This window comes from Durio zibethinus, chromosome 18 (assembly GCF_047325235.1).
Source record: "Durio zibethinus cultivar Kanyao isolate XHJ-2024 chromosome 18, ASM4732523v1, whole genome shotgun sequence".
Taxonomy (NCBI): domain Eukaryota; kingdom Viridiplantae; phylum Streptophyta; class Magnoliopsida; order Malvales; family Malvaceae; genus Durio; species Durio zibethinus.
Window position 1 is genome coordinate 19,895,884 of NC_143179.1, and position 22,212 is coordinate 19,918,095.

General features: G+C 33.3%; 3 protein-coding genes and 2 pseudogenes across 4 annotated transcripts; 2 read left to right on the forward strand and 3 right to left on the reverse strand.

Moving 5' to 3' along the window:
• The first annotated feature begins 630 nt into the window (after positions 1-630).
• On the forward strand, positions 631-7,338 carry LOC111300680 (bifunctional riboflavin biosynthesis protein RIBA 1, chloroplastic-like). Of its 2 annotated transcripts, XM_089747827.1 has the most exons (8): positions 631-867; positions 1,071-1,449; positions 1,552-1,773; positions 1,962-2,284; positions 3,172-3,301; positions 3,985-4,329; positions 6,475-6,531; positions 6,804-6,942. In XM_089747827.1, the coding sequence occupies exons 1-7, from the start codon at positions 818-820 to the stop codon at positions 6,496-6,498; spliced, it is 1,473 nt and encodes a 490-aa protein (XP_089603953.1). In that variant the 5' UTR covers positions 631-817; the 3' UTR covers positions 6,499-6,531; positions 6,804-6,942. The 2 variants fall into 2 exon arrangements, with proteins under 2 accessions (XP_089603953.1, XP_089603952.1); XM_089747826.1 differs by lacking the exon at positions 6,475-6,531 and having other exon boundaries at positions 633-867; positions 6,804-7,338.
• Positions 7,339-8,019: 681 nt separating this feature from the next.
• LOC149513848 (uncharacterized) lies at positions 8,020-9,110 on the reverse strand (annotated as a pseudogene).
• Positions 9,111-12,156: 3,046 nt separating this feature from the next.
• LOC111299874 (uncharacterized) lies at positions 12,157-13,732 on the forward strand. Its single transcript, XM_022895377.2, has one exon. It carries the CDS (start codon positions 12,365-12,367, stop codon positions 13,559-13,561), a length of 1,197 nt encoding a protein of 398 aa, XP_022751112.2. The 5' UTR covers positions 12,157-12,364; the 3' UTR covers positions 13,562-13,732.
• A 2,781-nt stretch (positions 13,733-16,513) lies between these two features.
• LOC111300681 (protein MIZU-KUSSEI 1-like) lies at positions 16,514-17,525 on the reverse strand (annotated as a pseudogene).
• Positions 17,526-18,982: 1,457 nt separating this feature from the next.
• On the reverse strand, positions 18,983-19,664 carry LOC111299876 (histone H3.2). Its single transcript, XM_022895378.2, has one exon. It carries the CDS (start codon positions 19,584-19,586, stop codon positions 19,176-19,178), a length of 411 nt encoding a protein of 136 aa, XP_022751113.1. The 5' UTR covers positions 19,587-19,664; the 3' UTR covers positions 18,983-19,175.
• Between the last annotated feature and the right edge of the window lie 2,548 nt (positions 19,665-22,212).

Sequence of the window (22,212 nt, forward strand, 5' to 3'; positions counted from 1 at the left end):
CCTGACAGTTAAACAAAGTTCACTAAATTTCTCTAGATAAACATATTAAAGGTCGGAGAAACAACAACTTTTTTCGGTAAAAGGTTTAAATAGCTCTTAAGAAATAAGTCTTTTATCCAAAAGTTATCACGTATCTGATTTGAAAAAATTCTAAATTTAAAACCTGAGAAGATAATTAATCTATGAGCAGTAAATCTGTATAAAAAAAATAATAATGAGCCTCTAATTTGAAAAATAATCTTTACCTTTGTAATTGTGAGTGAAGCAATCTAAAAAGCAAAATTAAAAATGGGTAATAAGGTTTTAAACTATTGAAAAGGAAGACGATAAAAAAATTAGAGGAGAACAAAATTTTAATAATTAATTAATCTTAAATAAAATTTTTAATATTTATTATTAAAAATTTAAAATTTTAATATTTATTTATTAAATAAAGTATATTTTATTATTGATTGATAGTATATAAAAATGATGCATTATCAGTATTATTAGCATATCAAATATTAACTTTAGGATGTTTTAATCATGTTTCGAAAAAACGGGATTAGGGAGTCATAAGCACGTGCTTAAAACGTGATAATATAACAGAACTTAGAAGAAAAGGACACTACCTGAAATCGAAAAGCGAAACGAATAATTATCGAAAATTCTGATTCCAGGAGGAGGCCACGTCAGCTGAAAATTAGAATCATCCACACAAAACACGGGCCTTTCCCTTCTCTATCTCCCGATCGAGTCTCGACACCCTTTTTGCTTTTCGTGGCGGTGGCGATGGCGATGATGGGTCAATGAAGCTGAAACTTCTTTCGTATTAGTAATGGCTTTCATCAATCTCAATTATTCCCCAATTCCTCTCTCCCGTTTACAGTAAGTTCATTTTTATTTCCTTTTAGCCTTAATCTTTTCCCGCCTCCCATAATTTAACCTTTTTCTACGAAATTTTTCTTATCATCCTTAATCTGTAATTTTTTTAATTAAAAAATGTTACTTTAGGTGTTTCCATGTTATTATTTCTAGAATTCTAGTCGTTTAAGAACACGGGTTGATTTTTTTTCTTCTGTTTTATTTAGACAGTACAATGATGCGAATCCGATTATTACAGCAAATGGGTGCAACGATGTTTTGTTTTCGAGTATTTGTACAAGAAGGACAGGTTTGAGTTTCAAGGGTGTTGGTAAAGTTAGAGCTGCTTTGGTGTCTGGAGAAGGGGATGTCTTATCTTATTCTAATGGTAATGGAGTTGTTCCTGGGAAGACTGGTTTTGTCCATGAGCTTGTTGGTCAGCAAACTGGGATTGAGATTCAACCTGATGCTATTGGTTTCGGGACACTTGCGGGCGAAATAACTCCTATGACTAGTGGTTTCTTTGCTGATGAATACGACCTGGACCGTCCTGCAGAGGGATTTGCTTCCATCCTGGAAGCCGTTGAAGATATTCGTCAAGGAAAGGTTTGTTTTTGTCCTAGTTATATGTCTGATAATCTTTTATAAGGATTTTTTTGGCCGACTTTTATAAGGACTATTGCACTGCTAATTGAGGAAATTTTGCAGTTGGTGATTGTTGTAGATGATGAAGATAGAGAAAATGAGGGTGATCTGATAATGGCAGCATCATTGGCAACTCCTGAGGCAATGGCCTTTATTGTCAAGCATGGAACTGGAATTGTTTGTGTGAGCATGAAAACTGAAAACTTGGAGAGGTTGGAGCTACCATTAATGGTAACCCAGAAGGAGAATGAGGAGAAACTTTGTACAGCATTCACTGTATCAGTGGTATGTCCTCTGCTTGATTTAGAGTACATGTGAAAGCTACACCTTTTGTCTAAACTAGCAAGTTTTGATTACAGTCCAAGAACTTTCTTCTAATGGTGGATTCTTGTTTCAGTGTTGTGCTTTCCTTCTATAATTAATTTCAAATTCTGTATCCTTGTTTTGAGATCAACTGCATTGGTTTCATTTAGGATGCAAAGCATTGTACAACAACAGGTGTCTCTGCTCGTGATAGGGCTGCAACAGTACTGGCTTTGGCGTCTAAAGATTCAAAACCTGAAGATTTCAATCGCCCAGGTCATATCTTTCCCCTGAAGTACAGGGAGGGAGGGGTTCTGAAAAGAGCTGGGCACACTGAAGCTTCTGTTGATCTTGCTGTATTAGCTGGGCTAGAACCTGTGGCAGTTTTATGTGAGATTGTGGACAATGATGGCTCAATGGCTAGGTTGCCAAAGCTTCGTGAATTTGCACAGGCAGAAAAATTGAAGATTATTTCTATCGCCGATCTAATCAGGTATATTGTTGAGAGCCTTTTTCAGAGTGCTGGTGTTGTTAAAGTTAGGGGTTTTATTACTTTTCTTAACCCTTAAATCTCCTCAAACCAAAGGATAGATATTTGTCTTGTGAATTATTTTGTAAACTGAATTGCCCAGTTTGCCCTCTCCTACATGGAAGGGGGAAGAAAAAAAAGGGAAACTAGGACCTGCTACTTAATACCACCACATACCTGTTCTCGTAGATGTACTGTGAGAGAAGAAAGAAGTTTGACCTCGTAGACTTAGTAAAACTTCCTTCCTTTGTTCCGGCTCCTTTTCGGTATGGTCTATAGAGGGAAACTAGGACCTGCTACTTAATACCACCACATGCCTGTTCTCGTAGATGTACTGTGAGAGAACAAAGAAGTTTGACCTCGTAGATGTACTGTGAGAGAAGAAAGAAGTTTGACCTCGTAGAGTTAGTAAAACTTCCTTCCTTTGTTCCGGCTCCTTTTCGGAATGGTCTATAGATATGAGCCCAAGAAAATGAGGAAAAAAAAAAAAGAAAAGAAATAAAAAGGAAAGGGCACTTGACAGTCAATTATTGTTGCTTGTTTTTATAAGTTCTTCCAACTATGTATGTCTATGTTACTTTGACTCTTTATTTATCTTGAAATATTAGTGTTGCAAAAATGTTCAACATCTCAAAGTGGACAAGTTTATTAGGGAATGACTCTCCAAATATAAGGAAAATTTTTAGGAGTAGGTGAATATAACCTTGTTGGAATGGTGACAAACTTTTATATCTGGGTATAGGCAACATAACTTCTAAGGAACCTTGACATCAGAACTCATCTGCATTTTTCCATTTATTGACTATCAAAATTGATCCATTTCCTGAAATTTATATTACTATAATTGACAGATATAGAAGGAAAAGAGATAGGCTGGTGGAGCTGGCTGCTGCCGCATTGATACCCACAATGTGGGGCCCATTTAAAGCATACTGTTATAGGTCATTGCTAGATGGCATTGAGCACATTGCGATGGTTAAAGTAAGCATTTCATCTGCATGCTCACCACCTTCATCTGTTTCTTATTTATGTTGAGTAAGCAACACTAATTTTTGACAAACAGTTTTGAAATCTGGGAATTCAAGGGTATTCTTGATGTTGCAGCATTAATTTGTGCTTCGATACTTTGTTAGAAGCTACATTGAGTTTATCTTGCTCTTCAGCAATGCACTTTTATTGCTGACTTTATGTGATGTTGGTCCTTTTGTGTTTAACTCTGCTAATCTGCACTGGTTTGTGTGCTAGTCATAAGACATGTTTCAATACTTTATAAAAGCACCGCTCGGCACGTATACTTCCAGGCAGCATTTGTGAGTCCTGTTGCATGTTATTGCTCGATCACTTGAGTTGTTCAGCTGGTTATCCAAGATGATGTACTTCCTTTCACAGACCTCAGATCTCACAGAATCTTCCTCTGTCCCAACAGTGCCATTTTTGTGATTTTAGTGATGATATCGCAGCTTAGACGGTAGTTTTTGGTAGGATTACTTTTAATTATTATTTGGATTTTGTAAGGTCTGGAAAAATACTTTGCATGTGAATGGATTAGGCACACAGGCTTAAAGAGAGAAATACATAGTAAGATGAAATTCCTAAGAGCTTTTGAACCTACGCAGCGTTTGTTGTGTCATTAGCAATAAGGGAAAACTTATCAATCTGGCTAGGTGTGCGACTATAGGAGTAGGACGTTAACCGGATTGTGGTACATGCTGGGTGAAATCGGTGATGGCCAAGATATTCTTGTGAGGGTACATTCTGAGTGCCTCACCGGTGACATATTTGGGTCGGCCAGATGTGACTGTGGGAACCAGCTGGCACTAGCAATGAAGCAAATTGAGACAGCTGGGCAGGGTGTATTAGTGTATCTTCGTGGACATGAAGGTAGAGGGATTGGTTTGGGTCACAAGCTTCGTGCTTACAACCTACAAGATGATGGACGTGATACGGTTGAGGTCAATGAGGAGCTGGGGTTACCTGTTGATGCTCGGGAATATGGCATTGGTGCACAGGTAAATTTCCATGAGCAATTTGTTAGGTATCATTTATGCATTGTTTCTGTATTCATCACAATTAATCACTCATGTTACCTCCTGCGTTATATATTCTAATATTCCAAAAGGCATCGGATAATGAATCTCCCTTTGGTTGAAGTCAAATCATAGCTTAGCTAATCTATGAAGGCAAATTAATTCGATTGAAACTATTGGCACCATTCATTTTTGGAATTATACGATCTTTAATGTAATGTTAGAATGTTGTCATAGTCTGTAAAATTGTATTTCATGCTGTAGGAAGATCCCTAGTGTGGCCATGTCTTTAGACATACAGCATATGTGTCATAACATATAGATCTAAAAATTTATAGCTAGATTTAACAAATAGAATCATCACCAATCTTTTTTAACTAGTTGTGATTGGCTACCTTAAGGAGCTCTTAAGTTTGACTAAGGGTCCTTAAAAAAATAGGTTCGGGTCTACAAACCAAAATAGGGTTCGAAAGTTCGATTACATGTGAGAAAGGTTATAGCACCCTCACATGCCCATCCAAAGGATGGTATCATTTTATTTTAAATTTATCCTTAGGTGTTGAGTCTAATGGTTTTAAATTTTTATGTTAAATATTAAAAATAATTCTTAAGATTTTTCATCAATCTGGTAGAATTCTTAAAAAATATTTTCTCACATCAAGAGTATTCAAGAATCCATTTGATTTTTTGAAGAGGCTCTGTCGTCGAAAATATGTTTATTTATTATTATTTTTTTTTTGAAAATATATCTAATTATTCCATCATTTGGGTTAAATTGAAAATATTTTCTCTTTTTGAATTTTTAAATTTTTCACCATTTGGGCCTATTTAAAAAAAAAAAAATTTCGAAATTTCTAAATTTTTTTATCATTTTGGTTTATTTAAAAAAAATTTTTCTTAGAAAGAAAATAATATGACAATTATTTTTATTGAAATTTCATTTAAATTATTTTACCATTTGGGATAAATTTAAAGAAAATTTCTCACCTAGAGATTTATTAAGAATTTACCATTTGAAATTTTTAAAAATCTCATCATTGGTTAATTATCATATATTTTCAACCAAAATTTTATTTGAAAAAGAATACAATTACTTGTATTGAAATTTTATCTAAATTATTCAATCATTTTTGTCAAATTTAGAGAAAATTTTTCACTTAGAGATTTCTTAAGAATTTTTCATTTGAAATTTTTAAGAATCTTATTATTGGATAATTTGTATTTAATTCCAAAATTTTTATATTTTTTATTTATTATTTTTTTTGTTTGAAAATAAATATTAATTATTATTATTGAAATTTTATCTAAATTATTTCACCATTTGGGACAAATTTAGACAAAATTTCTTACTTAAGAATTTTATAGAAATTTATCATTTGAAATTTTTATAAATTTCATCATTGGATAATAAATATTTATTTTTAAATTTTATTTTTTTATTTTAAATTTAATCATGCAAAAAATACTAAAAATAAATAAACACATAAAATAAATAAATAAGATAAAATAAAAAAACCAAAGAACTGTTCGGCTCGAAACTAGAATCTAGTTCGGCTTACAAGCACAAAGATCAGCTCAAAGTTTGCGGCTTAGGGAACTCAGCTTAGCTTCGCTCGCCTGAAGGTTGGCTGGAACACGGGTAGACCAAAAGCGGGTTGGGTTGGTCCCAATAAGAACACGCGGATCTTAGGGTTTTTTTAACGCTAAAACGACGTCGTTTTGTAAGGGTATAAAAAGTTAAAATTGATCTTTTTTCATCAGAGTTCTCTTCTTCCTTCTCTTTCTTCCCCTTTTTTCTCTCATTTCTCTAAAAATCCCAGAATCCTATTGAATGATCTACCGAAAATTAAAAAAATACGTCGAAAACTGAAAAAATACGTCGAAAAATTTAAATGGCGTCGGAAACTTGATCAAAATCTGAAAATTTTTTAGAAAATTAAAAAAAAAACAAAAAAAATCCTTGAAAAATTCCTAAAAATCCTAAGACTATTTCTGTACCTTCTAAACACTTTTTTGCTTCTGTTTTTATGTATTTTCGTGTATGTTTTTTTGTGTATGTGATCCACGGATATTTATAAAGCTCAATCAGAAGAGTTTTTTATTAACCCCAATTTCATTTTTGAATAGGATTACCAGAAAACAACAAATTGAATCCCACTCCAATTCTACCAGCCACAATTTACGGTAATTTTTTTTTATTTTTTTAATTATCTTCTAAAATAAAAATTATATTAAAAAATAATAATTAAAATAAAATTCAGAACAAATAACCCAAAAAAATAAAAAATAAAAAAGGGCCAATTTATCTTATCTGGATCAGGTTCAATTGATCCGGATCTAGACCAAATTGAATGTCTACAATATATTATACTGACTACTTCCAATATTATATAAGATAATTTACTCCACATGCTTGCATCGTTACATGGCTGAATTTAGGGTTCTATTTGCTGCAGATACTACGAGATCTTGGTGTCCATACAATGAGGCTGATGACAAACAATCCTGCAAAGTATGTTGGGCTTAAAGGTTATGGTTTGGCCATTGCCAGCAGGGTTCCATTATTGACCCTGATAACTAAAGATAACAAAAGATACTTGGAAACGAAACGAGCAAAAATGGGGCATATTTATGGGTCAGATGTCAGGTCAACCAGCAATAGCCCTTCCAATGACATATCCGAGATATAAGGAGGTCTGTTTTCCTGTCCTGGTGTTTTGAGTTGGTAATTCATTTAGGTCTGCTGGGACAACAACAATGCTTTGAATTTGGAATGAAATTTTGATTTATTATTCAATTTAAAATTTCACACTAATAAGGAACTTAATCATACCAAAGATCCTGGTTTAGCAGTAGCAAATGTATTCCATGTAATGCTTTTTTATTTATTTTGTTATTTTCACTGCGTCTGTTTACAGTTCTTTAGTAGCAATGATGATTGTTACGGCGATTTGATGGCTCTTCACATGGCCATCATCTAATTTTATCCTATTTCTTACATTTTACTTGTGTAGGTTTGTTCTGTTACAATAATCCATGTATATAGAGCCAAATGTGTGTGTGTAGATAGATAGATAGATAAATAGATAGATAGGGTTGTACACACATCTTGCATGCCTAACTAGTTGGAGCCGGTGCAGATACCGGCTCGTATAAATGATTTTAAACTATTTCACATTCTTCTGATGCTTGCATGTCTGTTTAGATGTTATTGTAACCTCTACATTATAGAAGTCATGTGCAGAAAAGGATGTCTGGGATTATTATCAGACAAGAAAAGAAGAAAAACAGATGAAAAGCTATACGATAGAATTTCTTTTGTTTCCTTTGGCCAAGCACAATTGAAACGAGCTGACCATTTGGTCATTCAGATTTTATGCTTTCTATTGATTTTCGATTTTGTATGCAGCAATTAAAGTAAAACACAATCATATACACTTTTTATTGACAATTTAAAAAACGATAGAGACAGAGATGACAAAGATAATATAAAAATAATACGATTTAAAATTTTAAAAATTATAGGTGGATTTAACTAAAACAAAAAATATATGTATTATTGGATTTTTTTTGTGGGCACATTGTGATATATAATTTTTGAATAAAATATAATATAATTATATAAATTACGTATATTTTACAATATAATAATATACACTATACGAATATACTTACCAGGTCTATCTTTGCTGCTTTTGCTGTTGGATTCTGGATAAAGAATTTGCTGTGACTGCTGACAGAGTTTTAATTATCATTCAAAATAAATATCTACAACCAAATGAAAAACCCACACTAGCAATACCAAGACAAAGTGCCAATGCAACTAACCCTGACATCTCATCCCCATTTCCACCCTCAACTCCCTCTTGCACCAATCTTTTCCCCTTGGGTTTGTCGCAACAATGGCGAGAATGTTTCTCTTACTTTAGTAATTGAGATTGCAGCTTTGAGACTTGAATCTCAAGCAATCTCACCCACTGCCGATAAGCAAAAAGCTGCAACGTATCTTTCATAAAGGCATTCGATATACGTTCCTTTTCCTGAGCTAAGCCTGCTGCCTTCATTTCTGCTTTCCTTGCACGCGTCTGAGACAATCTCAACGCCTTCAAAAGCTCCAACTTCTCACGCTCACCTTTATTTCTACGTATCTGATCATTCTCTCGTCCCATGCTGCTCCTTGACAAAGCTACCACCTTATCCAACCCTGTAAAGACATTTAGAGGAGGAGGGAGATCACAGTTTTGCATGAAATCAATACCATACTTCTGAGAAATAAGAGCTCATAACGTCATATCATTCTCTTTAGCAACCCTGGAATAATTTAACTTCTGATTGATCTGTGCCTGTCTGGCCATTGCCGATGGCTCCATGCAGGAAATTTACAACCCTGTATTAATCTCAGGGTGCTTCTCCTGGAGTTGGTTTTGATCAGATTTGGAAGAAAAAGCTGTGTTTGAGCGTAGAAGGACGAAAAGGGGTTGGTGAGTTGGAGTAAACGGTTTTTATTCTTTTTATAGTGGAAATTCGTTTCTTGCTTGTTTACACTTAAGCAACAAATAAAAACTGTTGGGGTCAGTTTTTGGGTTCATTCTTTTTGTAGTTGCTGAAGCCCCCTCTCCACCTTTTCTCGAAGACTATAGATTGATTAATAAGGGGATTGCTTGGAAATATTGGAGCTAGACTTTTATTTTCCCATTAGAATAAAGCTACAAAATTTTTAATTGATGTACCGTTCTTCTCTTTTAGTGCTTATTTTTTTTTATTCCTAGAAGGTTGGCAGCTTGAGACAAAGGTAGAGAATGAAAATCTTAGGATTTGAATTTCAAATTTATTTAATTTAATTTTTTATGATTATTAAATGAACCAATTGAATTTAGTCTCGGGGTTTGCTAAAATTTTTAATACTAACAAATTATAAATAAATATATATATATATATATATACATTTACATCAGGATGGTGATGAAACTGATGTCTTGTTTGTGTTTAAAAATGACCCTAACCTCGAGGGAACCTGGGCTCTTGAAAATTCCAGTTGTGTTTCACAAGTTTCTATTTTTTGGTTGTTAGTCACAACTGAAAGATATTTTTCCAATTAAATTGGACTAGAATTAGATTGGTAATGAAGGTAAACCATTGCCCAAAAGAGAATGTTACACATTAAGATCCCTGTACCTCTTCCTGCAATTTGAGAAAACCAAAAACAAAGAAAAAGATACAAAAATCTGTCCACAATAATCTAAGAGATGTATAATCACCCAAAAATATCTGTTTATGATCTAAATATTTCTTTCATTTCTTCATATTAATTAGTTTTCTAATAGCTTGCACTAAAATATATGTGAGTAGGGCACATCTCAACAAAAATATTTTCTCATGTAGGTTAAGTTGGATAAAAATAGTTTTATATTAAGAGATTTTTTTTTTTTGTTCATAAGAGGACAAAACCCTTACAAGAAAAAAGAGATGATGGGGTTAGAACTCACGTCCCCATATGTATTAAATCTCTCTCTATATATGTCTGGTTTTCTGAAAAATGGAAAACCTTGGACCGCTCATAGTTATCATTTTGCACTCTGAAATCTCAATAAAATGAATATTAGACTTGAAAAAAAATAACAAAATAAATGTTGGAGGAGTCCAATTGATAGGATCAATGTGTTTGTTCATTGCCCGACTGTATCTCTTAGCGGCCAACGCGTCAAATTATTCTGTATGTTTCCATACCAATTGGCCCGATATTATCATCAGATAACTATAATCAAATGCTTTACTTAAATCTTAAAAGAAAATTTCTGAGACTGAACTCAAATTATTTTTTAAATTTTATAAGATTGAGATCGATTCGATCCCTAATATTTGACTCAATTTTTTGAGTCTAATTGGATGTGGCAAGCTATGAAATTAAGCCATGTGAGAATAAAACTCTCCTTTTTTATATAGAAAGCCTAAAAAGAGAGAGAAGGCCGCAGCCTATTGCTAATCACTCTAACACCTCCACTTTTCCTGATTTGTTGATCCACTAAGTTTGCTAGAAAAGAAAAAAAAATTTGTGACATCCAATAGTTAATGTACAATGTATAAAATGGAGTGGCATAGCTTTATCCCCAAATCATGAAATTTGGTTTCTTCCATATGTATCACCTTTTTTTAATGAACGGAGTCAAGAGTCTTCAGTTTTACTCAATGAACAAGACGTTTTTGTTTAGCTTTTGCAATTTTTGCATTCATTGTATTACATATGATCTTAAAATCTTCTTTGAGATGAGGAGGCTTTGATTAGTAAAAACAGCTTCGTTTGCTATTTTCAAAGCTGCCAACACTGGACACTCCCAATTCCGGATAATCAAGAGGTCTTCCTCAGCATGGACGAAAATCAAGTGCTAATAATAATTTCGAGGACCCCAGTATATTTTCAAAGTTTTTTACTTGTTTTCAAACTTAATTTCGACATTTCTTTGGCAATTTTGTAGAAGAAATTGCTCCCAATTATCAAGTTGATGACCTCGCTTATAGCACATGAAAAGTTGTTACTGGTTAGGGCCGATTTCTAATTAAAAGAGTAAGCTTTTGTCGTCAAAGAGAGGGACGAGATACATGAAAATTTGACCAAGTTATTTGGGCAAAAAAAAATCATCTCTTATTTATTAACAAGATTAGCCATGTTGTCAACTTGATAGCATGATTTTCATGGGAGTAGGTTAGTGATGGTATGTTTTGTGACTTGAGATTGAAGGAGAAAGGAAAGACAGGGATTGCCTCGTTTGGATGTCACAAAATTAAGAGGGGAAGGAAAGAATCAGCTAGTGTGTTATTTTATAAATAGAGAAATTATTTCATCTCGGTAAAGATTTTAAATTTTACAAATGAAATTAATAAAATGATCACATATTTCTTATGATATATTTAAAAAAAAATTTAAAAATAAAATGTGTATATCAAATACTGACTTTTATAAAGATTGTCCTTTATACTAATAACTTAATATCATCGTTTTATAAAATAAATAATGTATTTGATGTATAATATTATAATAGGATAAAAAAATAATATTATAAATAGAGTTAAATTAAATAATATTATTTTATATTATGTTTTATGTATATAAAGATTAAAATATGATAATTTATTAATTAATCAAAATTATTTTTTTCAAAGTTTATATAATTAAATTATTAATATAATTTTTAAAATTATAATAGGACATATAAACTTAATTTCATGAATTAAAAATAATTTTTTTACTTTAAAAGAATTAAATTATCTTATACCAAAAAAATAATTAATACTCTTTGCTAAAATATCAATTTCTTTTGATGCAAATTAAAAATAATATAAAATAATTATCATTTTATTTTATCTATCATCTTATATATCAAATTTAATAAAAATAAACAAATGCTTAGTTATCTACTTTCCTTTCTATTCCCCCATTGGATTATTGAAAAAGATTGCCGTGCTATTCCCTTTCCCTCCTTTATCTTACCCAAACAAGGGAATTGGTGCTTTTTGCAACCCTTTCCTATCCGATTCTTCATTCTACACATATGAAAGTGTTACGTAAATCATTGACTACGGGCTATTGGGCTTTGGTAGACTAAAACTGCAAAAGGAATCAACCCCTTGAAAAGGGTGGGGCCCCTTGTGCCCTTTCTTTCCCATGAAACCTACGCCAACGTTTACGCGGAGTTGACTGCAATGTGTCTCTTGACTTGGACAAAGCCAAAGAAAAACGAAACTACCAAGTAAATGCATATGCGCAGAGTAGCCTTTCATTGAAAGCGAAATGTCTCAAATGAAAAAAAAACACAAAAAGAAAGTAAACCCAAAAGCCAGACTTGTTTGTCACACCATTAATTCTGGCCTTCATTCTATGGAGAAGGATAGTCCACAAAAACAAAACAAAAGCAATTTCTTAATCTCTTCTCTTCTCGTACCTTCCTTCTTCCAGGCTCAAAGGGCATGAATCTTTAGACCCCTGCTTGATTTTCCTCTGTTTCCTTCTCTGTTTCTCGCAATGCATCACGCTTCTAGATATCTAATGCCACCACCAAAATGTTATTGTAACAGAGGACCAAGGAAGCATGAGAACTGTGATCAATTATGTAAGCCCAAGCATGAACTGCCGCCAGATCCAGTACGAAAGATATTGCCACTGCCGCCACCTCCTAGCTCTAATAATGCTCCTACTGATCGTAAGGAAAGTAATTTGATGATCACTGGCATGACAATCATGGGAAGTATGATAAGTGCTGCTCTTCTTGTTGCTATTTTTTGTGCAATTGTTAGATCTTATTTTAACAGGAGAAATCGTTCAAGGAGAAGAAGTTCACCTATTATTTTTGCTACTCGAGATGATTTTCTTGAAGAAGAACGAGGACCACATTTAGACAACCCCATATGGCACATCAACACTGTTGGTCTCCAACAGTCAGTTATTGATTCCATCACAGTTTTTAAGTATAAAAAACATGAAGGGTTGATTGAAGGAACTGAGTGTTCTGTTTGCTTGAATGAGTTCCAAGAAGATGAAAGTCTTAGGCTTTTGCCCAAGTGTAGCCATGCTTTTCACCTTCCTTGTATTGATACTTGGTTAAGGTCACATAAAAATTGTCCATTGTGTCGTGCCCCTGTTGTTTGTGAAACCATGGTGGCTCAGGCGAGTGCATCAGAGCCTAATTCGATGGGTTCAGGTTCAAGGAACGAAACCCTGGTTGAAAATTCAGAGAATTCTGGTGGTCTTGGGAGAAATGATGTTGCAGAAGGTGGAACAAGTGAATTGAGAACTTGTCCAACTGAAGATGTAAACGCTTCTGAAAATTCGAAGAAAAGTTTGGTTCATTCTAAAACTAGGTCTTCTGATTCTGATTCTCATGTCTTAAGTGATTTAGCCGGAGTTCAGGATGATGTTCAACCGATGAGGAGGTCAGTTTCATTGGATTTATCCTCTGCCTTGGAAATTTATAGCGATGTAGCTGGTCTTCGGATTGGAGCACATAAACATCATGGAAGTTTGGACACTGAATTACAACAGCTAAAGCATCCGAAGGGGAAAATTCTTGCTAAGCGAGGCAGTGAAAGTTCAAGCATATGCAAGCTGATGAAAAGTTCTTCAATTGGGCGTTCTTTATCCAAGGGGCCTATTTCAATGAAAAGATCTTTCTCATCTGGTGGAAAATTCTTATTATCCAAAAAAATCAAAATCCAATACTGATTTCTGCCTTTGTGAATTCAAGGACAGTTATACATAATAAAATTAAGGCTGCACCAGAATACATGAAGAATCCAGTTATCTATAAAGTCCTAGAAAGAATAGTTTGTTTTTGTACAAAAATTTTGAGTTTGAGTAATAAAATTATCTGACATATGTAGTTTCAAGTTTCAACTTCTTGCGTCTCTGAGTTGTTTGATGCCTGTCTAAATCCACACTTTCTCCTTTTTTCTGTTACAGGCCGGTTTTCATCGTAGATGAAGGATGCTGTTGATAATTTTGATATATATTTCATTTTCTGCTCTGAGTTCTAGCAATAAAATTATGCTTGTTTTGATAAAACCCTTGGTTTAATTTTTACCACTTTCTACAGATTCACAGAGCAGCTATGGGATATGCTAAAGCATTGTGTATAATATTGGTTTGTTTTTATTATTTTCTCTTACTCTGTATCCAAGTCTCCAACTTGATCTCAAAATTGCCAAAACCCCGATCACTTGTCTGTTGTCACTGTCACTAAGCTGAAGGAGCTTCAAATCTTCAAAGCAATACCAATTTGAATCTATGTTATTTCTTATATTGCTTCAATTCGTAATTTTTCATGAAATAATCGCTTAATAAGTATACTCGAATTTAAAAAAAAAAAAATGAATGAATTTGTATCAGGCACATATTCACGTTTGTCCTATCAACACCCAAATCTGAATAACGTAGGTTGGGATTATATTCCTTTTCCTGTATTTTTTAAAATTTTCACTCAAACACCCTGTTACTCGCTTTGAAAGAAAATATGGGCAAGGAATCTTATCTAATAAATATTGGCAATGGCGTTGAAATGTTTTCTTAACAACTATCTTGAAATGTTTCACCAATTTAAAGTGGCAGCTCAAATGTCACGGTCCTGCAATGTGGGTCAAAAATCTCGAATATGTATTAAAATTGATTATAAGATATAAAAGTTCACATTATATTTTTTTTGTACAATATCTTTTATGGGATAAAATCGTAAAATCAAAAAGGATCGAAACAGATAATACATCAAAATAGTGTGAACCGTAATAATTTCGAATTTGGATGCTAGATAAGATTATGTTCAGGTCTCGGAGTCGCATGAACTTGGAGGTTGAGTTTTGTTCCGTAACAAATGATATCAGATTAGCTCTAGGGGTACTGACGATGTGCTATTGAAGATGATGAGTTCTCGTTTTGTGAGATAAAATTATAAGATCAAAGGAGAGCCGAAATGAATAATATCTCATAAAAATATGAATCGTGATAATTAAATTGATCTAAGACATCGAATTAAATCATATTTGAGTTTTAGAGTCACAATCTTGAAAGTTGAGTCTCAGATCCGTCACAAAAATGCATTTTGAAGACTAGTAACATGTTGCTTCTTCTTCGTTGAAAGTTAAGTTGAAAATGAACGTGTTTTTCACGACAAAGAAGATTTTAAAGTCTGAAGATTGCCACTTTCTAGCCAAAAATAAATATAAAAATCCAGCTTTGCTATATATTGTCATTTTTCCGGATTCTATTCCCGTTGATACCAAAGAGCGTTCACATTCTTTTCTTCTTGGTTAAGTAAAGTGGACCCTCGACATGAGAGCTCCAAGTGATTTGTACTGTCATTTTTTTTTTTTTTTTGGAGGGTTTGGTGACTTGGTGAATTAATATCATCTATGGTAGAGCTTAGTTGAGTTAGTAAAGTTCAAATATTTCGCATGTAAGATTAAGGTTAAAGTCCCGTTGTCAACAATTTTCCTTTGTGAGTAATCTGTAAAGTTTTCTTTAAAACCTGTGATTCCTTATAATGGAAAAGACTCCATTCACCCTAAACTTTTCTTCCACCAAAAACAAAAACTAATCTAGCATGTAGTCGAAGTTGATTACCAAGAAGAAACTTTCTGAAATTCATGCACGGAAAAAGGCAAAACAGAAAGGAATAGCAAGAAAATAAGAACAAAAACACAATGGTTTATAGGATGTTTAAACTAACCGTTTGTTGTATACTTTATTGCAACACCTATAACCCGTAATCCCTCACTGTTTAGTTCTTCCACCACATTTAAAATCCTACCATGGCCTTCTGCAGAGAAAGCTTTTATCTCACCCCTACCTACATGCTCCACATAAGAACAAACTTTCGTGATCACATCTTCAAGTGCTCCTTAATTTGGTTATCATGAATCTTAGAAGGGTTGGCCATTTCTGCCTTCCGGATTAGGTCTGTTTCCAAAATAATATATACTCTTCTTCTCTTAAAATCAAAAGGGATTTCATCTATCTTTCTCCATTTGGATGGTTAGAACCAGTATCCATTTGTGTACACAAATGCCAATATTGCATCATCTAGAGGATATTTCTGATGACTCTTGAAGCAAGAATTGAGGAAGGTAAAACACAACAATTCAACTAACTGTTCAATTGTTCATCTACATATTCATACAAAAAAATATGTATAGTATGGCAATATCGAGAGAGGATAATATTCTCAAGTTATCGGATTTCTAACACAGAAAACTTTTCTTTTTCAGTCTAGATCTCTGGCAATGGCAATAGTTATTGAATCGTATATTCTTTGGAATATTACTGCTTTTGATTCAATGAAGGTCATCAAATATTCTTCTCATAGATTAGAATAATAAAGGGGGTTCGAAACAGATTTGGGCAAATGTACATTTTTCAGCTGCAAAAAGAAATATTTTATGCTGGTGCACTGGTGCTATGAAGAAATTGGAAGAAAAAAAAGGGGGGAAAGTTGGATTTTCTTGCTCCTGCTAAACAATTAAAAAATGGTGATGATGTTACTATGTTTTTTTTTTTTTTTGGGTGTGTTGGAAGTTTGACCGGTTCAAATTCTCACGAATTTGCAAAGGCTTCTTTTATGAACTTACTGGTTCATCTATATTCAACCCTTGCATGAGAGATGTTCCTCTGTCATAGTATTATAATTAAGCCTTAAGAAATTCATCCCATCGGAGGAGACAGGATTTATGTCAGGTTACTGTTCTTAGGACACAGTTTCATTATTGTTTGCCTAAATTTGCATGTTAAAATCAAGATAAATGGCTTGTCGAATGCTAACGCTATGCTAATGAGCACAGCTCAAAAAAGGGGGACGGGCTAAAAAACTGGTTTCAGGACACCCGCCGCTAGACTTGAAATCAAAAACTATCTGTGGATGAACTAGAACCAAGGTCACTGTGACCGGAAAAGGAAAATACTAAATTCCTGACCAACGTTCCTTTCTGGATCAATCAAATGGAAAGATTCAGAATCAGATGAACCACGAACTCTCTCAAAGTAGCCCTCAGGTACATAAGTTCATAGTCACGATCGAGTTCCTTTCCAGTAATCATTCCTGCGGCAACAACATCTGAACTCATTAGCCTTAATGCATCCATATTAGCCTTTGATGGCCTCCGCTTAACTGCATAGCCAACTTTCCATCCATTGCAGTACATAGTCCACGCTGGCATGGACAAAACAGAATCAGAATTTCCTTTATTCCCTGAACTGGAACAATCCAGAGCAATTCGGAAGATATCACCTTGCATTTCTCTAGCCAAAACTGCTGTAAGGACCGCAAATTCAAGGAGGAGAATTGGGTTGGTGGACTTGGATTTTGCTTGGATACAAAAGCTGACTTTTCCCCTGAGATAACCAAAGACGGTACCTGTAATTACACTAGAAGAATTGTAAAAATGCCCTGGATAATAGCTGTGAAGGCAATCCTGTTTGATTTCTTGGTCTTCAATGAAGGTGCAGTAGCAACTTGGGATAAGGAGTTCCATAAGGGAACGCAGAAGCCGCCATGACCGGACATGTTTCTGGCAGTCAACAGAGGTAACACCATTTGTTATTTGGGTGATGGCACCAATTGCTAGACAGGACATGTTAATTTGCCTTATGTCAAATATGGGAGGCTTGGTTTGTGGGTTGTTGCAGATGGTGAAGGCTTATATAAGAGAAGATAGTGTGCTTTTGGTTGTTAGGCTGGCCAATTAATTACTTCTATTTTAAACAGGTGTTCCATCTCAATATTTTAATTCGAGTAGAAAAAAGAAAAAAAAAAACCTTTTTGCTTTTATATTTCTTAGAGATATATATATTTTTTAATCAAATATGTTCATATTAAAGAAGTGTGATCAAGTTTCAACTGCTCCAACAGATACAGGTTTAGGTTTGGCCTTTGGGGCCTCAGAAATTAGACCATTCCTTTGTTTCATGTGAAAAAAAAAAAAAGAAATGTACTTTGCATACAAAGAAGACTAAAGAAAAATTGAAAACGGAAAATTTGCGGGTACTGAATTTCCTTTTTTTGAATATATTTGAAACTGTGGAAGCAAGTATAGTGGATGAAATATTCTCCAAATAATTGGACTGACATTTTTATTTTCTCTGATCAACTTGGTCTCCCGGCAGAAAAAGAAAGGGAGAATAAGAAATGTCCGTACGACCAAGAAACCAAAACAAGCAATCTCCCCGTCATCTAACCATTAGAGACCTTTGGATACTGCGCACTATTCAACTTCCAATTTACAACTGTTAAACTTAAAACGTAATTTATTTTATGCAAAAGAAGGAATATAATCTTTTGTGCGCTTCCCCTCTCTGGTTTTGGACCCTACATTTTATTTGCCTTGATCTTGTTTTGAATTTGTATGTATAATACAGAACACGAAAGGTGGTGATGGGAGCCTTTCTTTGGGGTTCTTGGATGGACTTCGAAGCAAAGGGAGCTCAATTCATGCAATAGGAGCAAATAGATGGGGTTTGGTTTTTGCCTTATAGCCTGGTTTATCCACTCATGTCCTTCCCCTTTTGTTCTTTCCACGTGTTTATTACTCACTAAATGACAAGAGAAAATTATTGTGCTCCTGTACTAATCCAAAATTAAAGATTTAGTGCATGTAATAAAATTCATTCACATCTAGTCTGATTTAATCATTTTAATTCAATTTTTAATTTTATTAAATTTCTTTCGTAAAAATCTAATGTAATTATTAATTTTTTAATGTAATTATTGATTTTATTAATGTGACTGTTTAATTTATTATTGATAAATGTGGATTTATTAAAATATCAAATGACATATTAATAAATCCACATCATATTTTTTCTAAATTTTAAATTTTATTAATTACAAAAATCATTGCTTAAAAAAACAATGATTGAAAAGAAAAACAAAACAAATTCCCTAATAAAAAAATCTTAACCTGCCTGTCCCTCAAAAAATCATTGTCATCGTTCATACAATCCAAATTTCTGCGACTGGCAGCCACACCAGTCGCCGTCAATCGCAAAGAGAGACCAAATGAAAAGGAGAATAAATATATAAAAAGATATGAGCTTTACTTCAAAGGGATTGAGTAATCATGCTCAGTCTCCAAATTGGGCCTGGTAGATTTGCAAAACTCATTACCATATAAAAAAAAATAACCCATCTTTTTAACAAAACCATGAACAAACACATAAGATTAAAAAGACAATAACATTAAACCAACCGTAAAGCTAATTTCACGACGGCTTTACAATTCCACATTTCCCCAGTTAAACCCTAAAACATACCCACAAGAAACAGCCAAAGCAAATAGTAAAACTAAGCCTTACTCTAAGCCCTCTCGCCCCTAATCCGACGAGCCAATTGGATATCCTTAGGCATTATAGTAACCCTCTTAGCGTGAATTGCGCACAGATTGGTATCTTCAAAAAGCCCAACCAGGTAAGCTTCAGCCGCCTCCTGGAGAGCAGCCACTGCGCTGCTTTGGAACCGCAGATCGGTTTTGAAATCCTGGGCGATTTCTCTTACCAGCCTCTGGAAAGGGAGTTTCCTTATCAAGAGTTCGGTACTCTTTTGGTACTTTCGGATTTCACGTAAGGCCACGGTTCCTGGTCTGAACCTGTGGGGCTTCTTGACTCCGCCGGTGGCTGGAGCTGATTTTCGGGCTGCTTTTGTGGCCAACTGCTTCCTTGGTGCCTTGCCTCCCGTGGATTTCCTAGCGGTTTGCTTCGTACGAGCCATTTGGGTAGTGAGATGAAACTAGGTTCTAGTGATAAGTTGTCTGCTTCTTGATAAAATGAGAGAAAACTTTGGACGAAGAATCAGAGGGGGCGTTGGGGTTTTTTATAGGGGAGCATAGAAGCGCGGGAGATTTGAAATTTTGAAGCGGAGGGGCGGATCTTTCCATTTTTTCCTTTCCGATCGTACGGTGGAGAGAAGGTGTGACGGGGATTGTGATCCGCGTGAAATAGAAAGGACCAATAGGATTTTTTTGTTTAGGCTCTAAACATCTTTATTTTCAAGCCCTATTTACGAAATTTTGGAGGGATTGAGATCTTTGAAATTTTTGAATCTCTTTTTTTTTTTTTTTCCGTATTTCGTGTTCTGCGTGGAAAAAAAGACTGTCGTTTTGAAAATTTTGAAGCCCATTGAAAACCCAGCTTACTCATTTGAAGGCCCAAGGAAATACTACAAATCAAGAACGAGGAATTGCCTTTTTTTTTTTCGAGAAATGCTAACAATTTGAATAAAAAATATTTTAAATCGAATGTTAGATGGTAAATTTTTTTAATTTGTTACACATATTTACCTTGTCAATATAATTAACTCTCTTATACACTTAGTCAACACATGTTAAGCTATCACATTATCTCTCTTTAAGAATTAACTTACCTTTTATCAAAAAAAAATCACCCAACATCTTTATTGATATTCCATCAAAACATCACTTTATAATTAAACATTTGATTTTTAATTTGTTTGAAACATTTAATAAAACAAGATAAAAAGAGATCTAAATACGTAAAAATTTAAAACTTAACCACTTTTCCTCCATTACAACTTCCTTAATACATTTCACCTTATTCCTCGTAAAACCCTAAATATTTCACTAACTTAAATGTTGGAGCACGTACTGTGAAACCAATTTCAGCACCCCTTGTCATACTTTTTGGCTATAGATTTGGGCTACTTCACCTTTAATCTTTTACCAATATTCTCCAACTAAAACATCTATAAATACCATTGATAAAAAAAAATTTTTAACACATTATACTATTATTTGAATTATATGTTAAGCAATTTTATAGATGTGATTAAATTAAATAATTTTTTAAATAAATTAATGTAAAAATTTTGATATGCCACACTGCACAACCACCCACCTAATCCATTAATGTACGAATGAATGGTACATGATAAAGCCCAAGTCACGTGTCACCCTTTTTTTTTTTTGCTTTTTCACTTTATTTTTTATCTTTTTAACCATTTTTTTAAATTTTAATAATAATTTTTATACATAAAGATGCCACATGTCAATCTATGATTGATCTTTATTTTTTTGTTTTAAAAAATTTTTTCATTTAAAAAATTAATAAATTATTTTGAAATTATAAAAATATATATTTGTAAAGATTATATTTTTATGTATGAGACATACGTATACCCATTTTTTAATCTTTTTTAATTTTTTAAATAAAAAAATAATTAATCTTTTTATTCTTTTGGAATATGCTTGAATGATGTATAGTTTATAATTTCATTTCCTTTTGACTATCACATATTATTTTCTAGGTTTTACTATTTTTGTTTTTTTTTCTTTACTTTTCTTTAAATTTATTTAATAAATACTTTTAAAAATTATAAAATAATATTTTTAAAATTTTTTATATTTGAGACCCACTTATATTAAACTTTTTTTTTACCTTTTTAACTTTTTTCATAATTAAAATTTTTAATCATTTTTTTTGAATTAATTTTTTCACATGACTCACTTGATACTAATTGTTTGTTATGTGTTCTTTTTCATATTTTTCTTATTTTTCTTACTATAATTGGCCAAAATTATTATAATACCCTTTTTATTATAATTATAAAAATACCTATCATATTACATTTGGCTAAAATTACTATAATACATTCTAGCTATAATTACAAAAAAATGCCCTTTTGATTGCTTCATAAGATATCTTTCCTACCATAATTATGAAAATACATTTTATGTTATAATTAATCGAAATTGCGATATTGCTCTCTAGTTAAAATTGCTAAAATACCTTTTTTAATTGCTTCATAATTATGCATTAAATTTTAACATTTATATAATAATATGAAATTAATCCCCCTAGAAATGATCATAATTTTTTTTTAATTATTTGAAAATTGAATTACATGCATTCAAATTGAATATAAAGCCACTCTTTCTAATCGCTCTCTTCCATTTCTTGTCCTTCTAAGGGTATCCTTACGTTAGAGCTTGGCACCAATATTTAGCGCGTCAAGTAAGGGACTTTCTATTTATTAATCGGGCATAAGACGATGATGCCAAGGAAAAGAGCTTTAAATGAAGGAAAAATGACCATCTTGGTCGAAACAAAAACACACAATAGCCAGCACTCAAATCGACTTGCCCCACAACAGGTCGGTCTAACCATGAAGCAATTTCAAGCTCTAACCGAGCACATACAAGCCCTTAAGCAAATGTTACAGACTATAACCCCACCACAGGCCTTAAAAATACCTGACCCGGTCACCTTTAGTCAATAAGCCGTAGAAAGATAGCTAAGCTATAAAAGAGTATAAGCATTCTCAACCTCTAAGGAAAAATAACATGATATTTCAGTCACTCACCAATACTTGAGTCATAACT

Bases quoted from the DNA above. Each gene is read 5' to 3' on its own strand.
- LOC111300680 (XM_089747826.1), top strand. From the start codon at position 818: ATGGCTTTCATCAATCTCAATTATTCCCCAATTCCTCTCTCCCGTTTA. The intron at 868-1,070 runs GTAAGTTCATTT...TGTTTTATTTAG, and splicing joins ATTCCTCTCTCCCGTTTACA to ACAGTACAATGATGCGAATC. The intron at 3,302-3,984 runs GTAAGCATTTCA...CAATCTGGCTAG, and splicing joins AGCACATTGCGATGGTTAAA to GTGTGCGACTATAGGAGTAG.
- LOC111299874 (XM_022895377.2), top strand. From the start codon at position 12,365: ATGCATCACGCTTCTAGATATCTAATGCCACCACCAAAATGTTATTGT.
- LOC111299876 (XM_022895378.2), bottom strand. From the start codon at position 19,586: ATGGCTCGTACGAAGCAAACCGCTAGGAAATCCACGGGAGGCAAGGCA.